Raw genomic sequence first — 11,330 nt, forward strand, 5'->3', positions numbered from 1 at the left:
CTCAGTGCCTTCCTCATCCCCTGTGCCTCAGTTTCCCTCTTGTGTGCGCTATTGAAGCTTGCAGATAGTGATGTCTCAGATGCTTGCTGGCACTAGGCGGGTGTGTGTGGGTCCAGGGCAGGGGTGCGTGCCCGTGGCTGTTTTCCACCTGCGTCCCTGCCAAAATGGAGCAGATTTTTTTTCTCATTAGGAATGCACTGTGGTGGGAACTTCAGCTGCCCCCCTCTCCACCCCCAATTTATGGGTGCCCAGCGCAGTGTCGCTCCGTCGGGACGGGGTGAGCAGGAGGAGTTTGGGGACCCTCGGCTGTGCTGGAGCTGAGCTCCCTCCTCCCCGCTGACATTGCCGTGCGCTGCTGGGGCATGAAGGGCATCGCTGCGGAGATAGCAGCGTTATCTCCCGGTGCAGGGATGGCAGCAGCGCCCAGCGTGACCTCCTCGTGCCGTCCCCTCTCGGATGGTCACCTCTCCTGCCAGGGGACCTGCATGCCCTGACTTGGCTCTTCCAAGCCCCCATCTGGGTTGATCCCACCCAAACACAGTCTGGTTCCCCGTATGCGTCCATAAGCTGGGAGAAAATCTGCGCTGGGAGGGTCCAGACTGGGGACAGCAGCCCAGTTGCTGCTTCCCCGGCCCCAAAACTCATCCCCACCAGAGTTACAGGGAAAAGTGTGATGATAAATCATATCGACATATTCAGCCGGCTCTAACTAATGACCTCCCTGGCACTCTACACGTTTTCCCGGCACACTGACTGTTCAGAATATTGTTGTAACATTTAACTCCCTTTTAAAAATAAAGAAAAAAAATAAATAAAATTAGCCGTGCAGTTGGGAGATTGCTGGAGACACTTGGGTTCTCTGCGGGAAACCGCTCTACAGTAGGAGTTGGGTTGCTGCAGTTCAGTGGCAGGAGTCATCGCCGCTAATGTCAGCTCATTAGCCGGGGTAGTCCAAGGCACCGCTGCGCTCAGAGCCCGCAGGGAGCTGTGGGCTGTTCCTTCCCACTATTAATATTAGGAGCCTGTTTTGTTTCTTACATGTTTAACGCTATTAGTGCTGCAGAAGACACGTGGCACAAGCAGCAGGAGACGGTCACGGTCCTGCCCCACACCCAGCGTGGGCCTGTCTGTGCCAAAGCTGGGATTAAGGGGCTCTGGGTATTAGGGGAAATTTAGAGTTTGTTCCCAGAGGGTAAAATTGTGATGGTCATGGGTGCAAAACTCCTGGGAAAGAGGCAGGGAGGGGGATGTAACCTCCTGTAGCACCTCCACCAGCGCCCCGGGACAGCTCTGGTTGTGGGGAGATGCCGGGGTGACGCTGGAGGACGGCACTTGTGACCCAAGGAAATGCAGGGTGGCCATGGGGACACTGTCCCCAGCTGGTGCCTGCAGCAGAGCCCATCCAGCCATGGGTTTTCACCAGCCCTCTCCCATCCGGAGCCTCCCGCAGTGGCAGCGTGGGGCTCCAGCCTTCAAATTAAAACCAAACCAGAAATTCAGCTTTCAGCGAACTCAAGAAAGCGTATTTCCAAACAAAACCGTGCTAAATAAAGTACGAGCTGCAGGCGGCCGCCTGCTCCGACAGCTCCACTTTGCTGCCTTTATTTAGCTGCCGTCTCCCCAAGCTGCCGCCACCGGCCTGGGGCCGGGGGGGTTTGTCCCCTCCAAGATGCTTTGATGCTTCGGGAGGGGACTCAGTCCGGTGGGCTCGGTGAATGTGGGGTGCTGCGTGGGCTATGGCACCAGAGCTGCCTTGTCTCCGAAGCAGCGTCAGCCCCTCGGGTCTGTCCTGGTGTCCCCCCGCAGCAGAGGGTTCCCCCATGTCTGGGGGCTTGGAGAGGTGGGGAAAGGGAAAGGGAAAGGGAAGGGAAAAGGAAAGGGAAAGGGAAAGAGAAAGAGAAAGGGAAAGGGAAAGGGAAGGGAAAGGGAAAGGGAAGGGAAAAGGAAAGGGAAAGGGAAAGGGAAAGGGAAGGGAAAAGGAAAGGGAAAGGGAAGGGAAGGGAAAAGGAAAGGGAAAGGGAAAGGGAAGGGAAAAGGAAAGGGAAAGGGAAAGGGAAAGGGAAGGGAAAAGGAAAGGGAAAAGGAAAGTGAAAGGGAAGGGAAAAGGAAAGGGAAAGGGAAAGGGAAGGGAAAAGGGAAAGGAAAAGGGAAGGGAAAAGGAAAGGGAAAGGGAAAGGGAAGGGAAAAGGAAAGGGAAAGGGAAAGGAGGCAGGGGGGAGGGAAGGAAGGAAGGAAGGAAGGAAGGAAGGAAGGAAGGAAGGAAGGAAGGAAGGAAGGAAGGAAGGAAGGAAGGAAGGAAGGAAGGAAGGAAGGAAGGGGAAAAGGAGAAGAGAAATATGAAGAGCAGGAAGGAAGAGCAAAAGGAAGAAACAGCGAAAGCCAGAAAGGAGGGAAAGAGGGAGGGCAGGGGGAAGGGGAGGCGGGGGAGCGGTGGTGGCGGCTGGGGGGCCCTGTGTCCATGGAAGGTTCCCCAGCGAGGGCAGCGCTGCTGCCTCCGCAGTCACCCGGGCACGTCTCCCCTCCCCGCACGGTTAATCCAGACCCCAGCTAATCCTCTCGCAGGTCACTGGGAGCTCATTGCATTTTGTTCACTCCTCAAATGCATCTAGAATTAATTAAAAACAAACAAACAAACAAACAAAAAACCCCAAACAAATCCATCCTGTGGCAAAATTCATTCGGCATATTCCCCTGGGGTGAGCCGGAGAGGTGATGGAGAAGGAGCCTTTTCTGGTTCCAAATTCTCAGTTTTCATTAAAAAAAAAAAAGGGAGAGAAAGCCTTAATGACTGCAGCTGGTGCGGCCAGGAGGAAGACTTGGGATGGGTGGCCAGGCTGGGGTTTGGCAGCCTGAACCTTCAGCCAGACGGACACGTCAGGTCTGCGAGGCCACTTCGGTCCCATTTGACTCCTAGTGACTATGAGGTTGTAAATATTAACTGTTCATATTGACTGTTCCTGCCTGTTTTACTCTTCCCTATGGCTGTAAGGAGAGAGAGGATCTCGTGCCAGCTGCCCTTGCCAGGTGCTTGAGCTCCTGACACAGCAATGAATAACCATGGTGCTCGAAAAATCAGCTTTGGGGAAAAAAAATTGGTTGTGCTTGTATTGCAGCAGGTGGAAAGATGTTCTTTGGCATGTGTGGGTCTGTGTCCAGTGCCTGGGAGGTTTGTGCAGGTTGTTAGTGCTCCTGCTTGTGGTGCTGGGATTCTGTGGGGATCCCCAAGTCCCAGGGTGGATTTGGGGAGAACTTCTGTAAAAAGGCGATCCAGCGTATCGTTGCCGGCTGGGGTGATGCAGCCCTGGGCAGGCTGTGCCTGGCAAAGCTCCCCAGTGCTGGGCTGGCCCTGGTCACCGTGTAATGGAAAGGGTGTTCTTGTCGCAGCGTGTCCCCAGGCACTCGAGCTGATTGCAGGAATCGACCCCATCGACAGTGGATCCGACACGGCTCATATAGCCCCGCGGGTTCACCTGCACTTCTGGGCACCTGCCGGGCACTCCTGCGCTGGGGGGACGTGGTGTCACGGGGGGGTCTGTACTCGCCCCCCCACCACAGCGCTGCCCTGTGCGGGTCTCATTGCCAGCAAGGGGGTTTCATCCCCAGGGAGACTGTTGAGCCTGGAGAACGGGAGCCGAGGGGAGACCCTCTCGCTCTCTGCAACCACCTGAAAGGAGGTTGGAGCAAGGAGGGTGTTGATCTCTCCTCCCAAGTAAAAAGCAACAGGATGAGAAGAAATGGCCTCAAGTTGTGCCAGGGGAGATGAGGTTGAATATTGGGAACAATTTTTTCCCAGAAAGGGTTGTCGGGCATTGGAACAGGCTGCTCAGGACAGTGGTGGAGTCACCATCCCTGGAGGGGTTGAGCAGACACAGAGATGAGGTTTTCAGGGACATGGGGCAGTGCGAGGGGTGGGTTAATGGTTGGACTCAATGATTGTGAGGGTCTCTTCCAACTACGATGATTCCATGGTTCTATGATCTCATGTCACTCAAGAACAGGACGAGCTGTGGCAGGGGGTGGTTTGGGGAGCACTCCTGCAGTGCCATGTCTTTGAGGTGCTTGGGCTGTGCCATGTGGCTTCTCCACAATCCCAACCACTGCCTGATGCAGCCCCACGTGCCGTCACAGAGGCACCGGGGAGCACACCTGACCTGGATGACCTTGCCCATGTCCATCCTGCTCCCACTTCCCCCAGGCAAAGCTGAGTGCAGGTCCGTGCAGAAGGGACCAAAACAGCTCCCCATTCCCCAGTGGCAGTTGTCCCTTCAGAAGACTTGGCTGGTAAAACCCATCTGTGACCGTAGATAGCTCTATGTCCCAATGGATGTGTTGGGAAAGTTACTCCTCGGGACATCTGTCCCGAGCAAGTGCCTTCCCTCAGCATTCTCCAACTAGCTGCACGTGGGCCATGTCCTCTCCCATCCCTGGGCTGGGGGATGGAGGTTAAATCCACATCTCGTGTCGTTTCCCTCGACCCCAGAAGAGCTGGTGCTTGAGAGGTCAGGCGGGCAGCGGTCCATCTGGCACGGGCAATGTGAACCGATGGAGCTGCTTTCAGGCGTACCTTTATTAATATCTCTGTGCTAAGGAGAGCAGCTTGGCCTTTCTACTTTCCTCTCCAGCAGCCTGGACCCTGCTCTGACCGTGGAACTCGTGAGAAAAGCAAAGGGGAGAGACTCCAATGCTACCCGAGGTTTTTCATCCGCCCGTGCTGTTGAGGTCCCACAAATGCCGCATCTCCCCAGCAAAACGTGCTCACTTGCTTTGTAGTATGAAAGAACAAACTCTAAGACCTTTTTCCCTCCTCCCATGTGTTTCTGGGGAAGAGCCTTAGCCATAGGAGGGAGAGTCGGGGCCGTGGGGGGTCCTCACTCAACATGCAGCCACCCACCTCATCAGACCCATGGCCAAACACCCCCTTGGGTCCCTTTGCCGTGAAAGGTAACATCCATATCTTTGTTTTCTCATTGCAGAGCCCCTCACGGGATCCACGTGGTGACGTGGCAGCCAAGACGTGGAAGCTTGGGACTTCTCTTCCACCGCAACAGAATTCGGGGGGCGGGCAGGGGTGGGCCAGGGAGTCACAAGACCATTCACCTTCACTGTGGGCTTGACTCAGGGATGACTGCGGGCAGAGTCAACCCTTACAGCATCGTGTCCTCCGAGGAAGACGGGCTGAGGTTGACCACCATGCCAGGTATCAACGGCTTTGGCAATGGGAAAATCCATACCAGGAGGAAATGCAGGAACAGGTTTGTAAAGAAGAACGGTCAGTGCAACGTGGAGTTCACCAACATGGACGACAAGCCACAGAGGTACATTGCAGACATGTTCACCACGTGCGTTGACATCCGCTGGAGGTATATGCTCTTGCTCTTTTCCCTGGCATTTCTGGTGTCCTGGTTATTGTTTGGGCTGATTTTCTGGCTAATTGCGCTCATTCATGGAGACCTAGAAAACCCGGGTGGAGATGATACCTTCAAGCCTTGTGTTCTCCAGGTCAATGGCTTTGTGGCTGCTTTTCTGTTCTCCATTGAGACCCAAACGACTATTGGTTACGGTTTCCGCTGCGTGACAGAGGAATGCCCGCTCGCGGTCTTCATGGTGGTGGTTCAGTCCATCGTGGGGTGTATAATTGACTCTTTCATGATTGGTGCAATAATGGCAAAGATGGCCAGGCCCAAAAAAAGGGCCCAGACATTACTTTTTAGCCATAACGCAGTAGTGGCAATGAGAGATGGAAAACTCTGCCTGATGTGGAGAGTTGGGAATCTCCGGAAAAGCCACATAGTAGAAGCCCATGTACGAGCTCAGCTAATTAAGCCCAGGATCACAGAAGAAGGGGAGTACATCCCTCTTGACCAAATAGACATTGATGTGGGGTTTGATAAAGGCTTGGACCGTATCTTCTTGGTGTCTCCGATCACCATTCTCCACGAGATCAATGAAGACAGCCCCTTGTTTGGGATCAGTCGCCAGGACTTGGAGACAGATGACTTTGAGATCGTGGTCATCCTGGAAGGCATGGTAGAAGCCACCGCTATGACGACACAAGCTCGGAGCTCCTACCTGGCCAGTGAGATCCTCTGGGGCCACCGCTTTGAGCCCGTCTTGTTCGAGGAGAAAAACCAGTATAAAGTAGACTATTCCCACTTCCACAAAACCTACGAGGTCCCATCCACCCCTCGTTGCAGCGCCAAGGACTTGGTGGAGAACAAATTCCTCCTGCCCGGCACCAACTCTTTCTGCTACGAGAACGAGCTGGCCTTCATGAGCCGCGACGAGGAAGAGGAAGATGATGACAGCCGGGGTTTGGAGGACTTGAGCCCCGACAACAGGCACGAGTTCGATAGACTTCAAGCCACAATAGCGTTGGATCAGCGGTCGTACAGGAGGGAGTCGGAAATATGACTCTTGGTCCTTCCATGGACTTTTCTGAGGGTATTTTTTTTCCTCCTCTAATCTCTTCCCCTACAACCCGCTCAAATTATGCAGAACAATGCAAGTGCCATAGGAATGCTTGAGAAATTAGTATCGTTCATAGTTTTCAGTTTCATCGCAATAACCACTGAGCGGTCGGCAGGAGGGGACGGCGACAGCCCACGGCACGTTCCCCGTGCCCGGTGCCCGCAGTGGGGCCGATGGCTCTAGGGGGGACGGACGGACGGACAGACGGACGGAAGGACGGACGGAGAGAGGAGCGTCCGTGGGGCACGGGCAGGTGCTCGCCCCGCACAGCCCCACAGGGCTTTGCTCTCCCTGCGGGGAAAACGCCAGCGTTTTCTTGGAGCTGAGCACTGCGACATCCAAAAAGAGGAAATATCAGGAAGCAAACCTTTCTCTTTTTATTTTTTTCCTTTTATTTTTTAACCGAGCAGCAACAACAAAAAAAATTGCTCCTTCCAGCAGGCAGTCTGATTCAGTTGCACAAGAACAACACTTGAAATAACATGCAACATTAACGTACTTCTTTTTAATTTGGGGAAAAAGAGGGGGGAGGGCAGGCGAGAGGGTTTCTAATTTTTTCACCATACCATTTGGGAGACTGTTTACTGAAATAATAATAATAACAATAATAATAACAACAATAATAATAATAAATCTGAAGTAAGTGATTCAGTATTTTTTAAAAAATAACAAAGGAATGAATAAGCCACTGGGGTCTTTTGAGGGAGTGACTTGCTGGGTAGATAGAAGAGAGAGAAGTCAAGACTATGTCCAGTTTTGGGGTGTGTGGTTTTTTTTTTTTCCACTGGCACGACTTCATAGGCAGAAAACAAACGTAAGTGGCTGTAGGTCTGTGGCAGTGATAGCAAGTAGCTTAATTATTGGCAAAACTAGCTAACAAGGAAAAGGAAGACTGTAATAGAAAGATGCATTGTAAACATAGTAATTAACCAGTTTCTGGAAATATTGATCTTTAGAGTGGAAATTGTGTCTGGGGCATCAGCTGCTGAAGTGGTTAGTCTAACCCAGCACCTCCAATGGGGAATTCATGTTTCACTGTAACTAGGATGAAATAGCAAAAAGCACAAAAAGGAGTGTGGAAAGCTCTCAAATTTGGGTGTTTTCCCACTTTTCCAACCCATTTGGTATTTTCTCCCTTGAAAAACCATTTCAAATGCGGAAATCAATGTGAAAGTCATCTTGTTGAGTTGCACTTCTGGCATAGGAGCCGTCTCCCCGCCAGGCTGGGCTTTATGAATTCCCCATTCCCTGGTGAGTGCTGCTTTGGAGGCAGATGTTTTTCCAAAAACTACAGATGCCAGTTGAGAAAACCCCTCTGTCTTGCACTTCAACCCCTCCCCGTGTCCCAGCCTCAAGTTGGATTGTGCCTTAGAGATGCAAACTCCTCCTGCACCCGGTGTCCCCTTTGCTCTGCCCCTGCAGTAGCACCTGCATCCCACCGTCTGCTGCGTTTTAGTCTGGCCTTGGTTTAGGATGGCACATTGGTTCAGCTTGTGCTCAGGCACAAGGCAACCCCCGCTGTGCACGGGAAGCCTTTGTTCCATCCCTGCTCCTGCCTTTGCACACAGGGAAGGAGCTGGAAGACGCAGGTTGAGGGTCCCTTCATCCCAGTTGTGCTGCTCATTGGTGCTCTGGGAGCCAAAATTTGACTCCCTGCTCCGCTGGGGCTCTGGGAAAAGGCTTCGGTACCCACAGGCACCCCGCACCCAGCCCTGGGTGTGGAGCCCTGGCAGCACCCAGCCGCAGGGAGAAGGGGTCGAGAGTGGGGTCCCAGGCAGCGTTTCGGCTGTGATGGGCTCCCGGCGCTTTTCCCCCCCATGCACACACCAAGGGAGACGTGTCCCAGGTTAGAACTTGCCGTGACATGTCCAGACATTGGTGGCAGAGGCAGGATTTGTCCTACGCCTCCATCTCCTTCTTGCAAAGGGCCCTGGGAAGTGGCTGCCCTGGTGCCCCCCCGCGCTGCCCTGCGCCCCCCAGCACCGCATCTCATGAGACGGGGACCAGGGTCTTTGTCCCCGCAGAGTTTTCTCCTCACCCTGTTCCCAGCAGTGTCCATCACCACGACCCCGCACTCCCCACTAAGGGGCTGCTCTATTTTTGGTTTTCCCCTAAAAAAAAGGGAGAAAACATCCCTGGGGACCGTGCTGGGAGGGAGACGGCTGTTTCGGCACTGAGTGCCCTGAATGGGCTGTCCCCAAACTTGGGGACACATAAGGATGTGCCATCGGGCTCCGGCCACAACCCTTGTGTTTATAAGGCAGCGAACGCAGACGCCATCCCATTGCCGATCCCTTTGCTCCCAGGGGAGATGGTTTTGGCACCCACTTTTTGCCCTGTAGCATCTGGGGTGATGGGAAGGACAGATCGGGGTGCAGAGAGATTTTGTGTGCGCACTACTCTTTTTTTTAATGCTTTTAAGTGATTTTAGGTTCTTTTGAATAAATAATAATTATTTTAAAAGGTGCACATCTTGCTGCTGTGGGGTTCTCAGAGGGTTAATTTCTTTATAAATATATATATATCACAGTAAATATTTGTATAAAAGCAAAAGAGAAATAGAGATGTCTTTAAGTAAATTATTGCTTTTAAAGAAACTTCTATGATTGTACAGTGTTACCTGGGAGAATAGACTAATACATACAGATGTATTTTTAAACTGCTGCGTAGGAGGCTGTGAACTGGGCTGGGGAGTGGCCGTGGCCGGCACGGCGAGGGGCGTTCGGACCCTCCCCGGCCCCCGTTCACGCACCCCCTTCCCCAAACCCCACTAGTGAGGATCTAGCTCTGGCAAGTTGTCATATATATACTGTATAGTGCTCGTCCTGGCCATGGACCACGCTGGTACCTAGTGTATAAATCTTATTTTTGCCTACCTGTGAGTGCGCTGAGCTACTGGTCTTTTTTTCCTACCATCAGGGAGCATTGGGAAGGCTGCCCGGCGGTAGTTTTAATCACTTGGATTGTCAAAGAAAGGTGCGGGGGGGAAAGAAAAAAAAAGGTGAAAATAGCCAAAAAGTGATGTTTGTTCAGTGCTCAGGTTCCCCGGAGGGACTGGAAAGGCACGAGGATGCTCTTGGGGCGCGGGTTGTGGTGTCGGTCACGGCAGGGATTGTATCGGGATCCCAGCGGGAAGGGGCTCGGTGCTGAGCGAGGGGACACGTCCCTCCCCACATCCCCCCCACAAACAGCCACCAAGCCGAGGCCGCTCCATCCATGGAGTTAAGTCCAGTGTTACACTTGATCCTTGGAGGATGGTGGGAGTCCGAGAAAGGAAAGAACCTCTAATCCTCTTGGCCAGCATCCCGCAGGGATTGTCCTCACTCAGGGCAGCTCTGGCAGCAGCAGCTGCCCCGACTGGGGACCAGGGACAGGGGAACAGGGACCGGACCCGCTGCTGCTCCCGCTCGGCTTCACCCCAACACCAGCCAGCAGTGAGAGTAGAAAGCGGCTGCATCCCTGCACCCCAAACCCATCGGCTGGAAAGAGCATCCTCTGTCCCCCAGAATGTGTGACGTGTCCCGCTCAGCCGGGCAGGGGTTCCCAGGGGCCATCGGGATGAGTTTGAGCTTCTCATAACCAAATTTAGTGCACTTAGTCTTTTAGGGCTGGGACAATCACTTAGTGCTTAACCTTTCGCGATTCGGTGCTTGCTTGACCTTCAAACCTTTTGTAGGAGATGAATTCAGAGCCACCTTTTCTATCTTTAATAAGGCAGAACAAATACATTTATTTTTAAACCCTCCTGCTCTTTCCTTTTCTCTCACGCTGACAACCAAAAGAATCCCCTGTGTCCCCCCCCCACCTCATTTCTCGCATGACAAAACGAGTGTGTGGCAGCCGGGTCCGGCACTCTGGCCGCATCCTGCTCTCCCGCCCCCCCAATTCAGGGATGCTGCCACGGGGGGGTTGGCGCAGGGCAGCGCCTGGAGCAGGGAGGGGACACAGGGTGGTGCCCGACCCAATGTCACCCATCACCTTGCTGACCCCTGTGCACCTCTGTCCCACTGCCCCCTCCCGGGGGCAACATCTTTCCTCTATCCCCCCCCTCAAAACACACCCCGGTGCTCCCCCAGCCTTGGCCTCAGATGGTTTAGGGACTGAGACACAGCACCGGTTCACACGGGCAGGTTGGCAACTGGGAGCACTGGTTTCCCAGGGGTAAAATGCCGAGTCTGTTCGCTGGGGTGACGGTGATTTGCAGCGATAGAGGAGCTGATGGATGCAATGGAAGTATCTGTACCTTTTCCACCTCCCCTGTTTCTCTGTCTCATTGCACATATATTTGAGATATATGTGACAATGTATATATATATTTGTAAAATGTATTTCAGATGACAAAACTGGCCAATTTTATGTTATTTTAAATATATTATATATATTATATATAAGAGTCTCCAAAAGATATAAATAGAATAGAGAAAATAATATAAATATGTAATAAATGTATTTTGATCTATTTAAAATATCTCGCGTCATGCTGTATATTTTAAAGATCATAGGAAAGTGTCTGCCGGCATCAAACTTCAAATGTGGTTTGGAGGCTGTCACTTGTCACACATATAATACATATGTGCAGCAAACTTTGAGTAAGACTGGGGTCCAGCAGGACAAGTACAGATGTTTTTTAGGAGCCTTCTAGCAAATGTCCGTCTTGCTGCCTCTAGGTAGGAGCAGGAAGCCCAAATTTGAATTTTCCTCGTTATCCTGCAGGAGAGGATAATTTCTCCTCTCTGCTGGGGAAGGGGCTACGGGGATGCTCAGCAAGACGGGGTGGGATGCAGGATCCCACCCCCCCGCGCAGCCCCGCGTGTGGGTACCGCTTGCTCTGCTTCATCCCCCTGATGGGCTTTAATCAGGGG

At 52.8% G+C, this 11,330-nt stretch overlaps 1 protein-coding gene across 1 annotated transcript in view; it reads left to right on the forward strand.

The window, feature by feature from the left end:
• Positions 1 to 10,861, forward strand: part of LOC135994558 (ATP-sensitive inward rectifier potassium channel 12) — a 34,478-nt gene extending 23,617 nt beyond the window's left edge. The window contains exon 2 of the mRNA XM_065645162.1: positions 4,974 to 10,861. Coding sequence (XP_065501234.1) covers positions 5,122 to 6,411 — 1,290 coding nt within the window. The 5' untranslated portion in view covers positions 4,974 to 5,121 and the 3' untranslated portion in view covers positions 6,412 to 10,861. The remainder of the gene's footprint in view (positions 1 to 4,973) is intronic.
• Positions 10,862 to 11,330: the final 469 nt, after the last annotated feature.

The sequence above is a fragment of the Caloenas nicobarica genome, chromosome 14 (assembly GCF_036013445.1).
Source record: "Caloenas nicobarica isolate bCalNic1 chromosome 14, bCalNic1.hap1, whole genome shotgun sequence".
Lineage (NCBI taxonomy): Eukaryota > Metazoa > Chordata > Aves > Columbiformes > Columbidae > Caloenas > Caloenas nicobarica.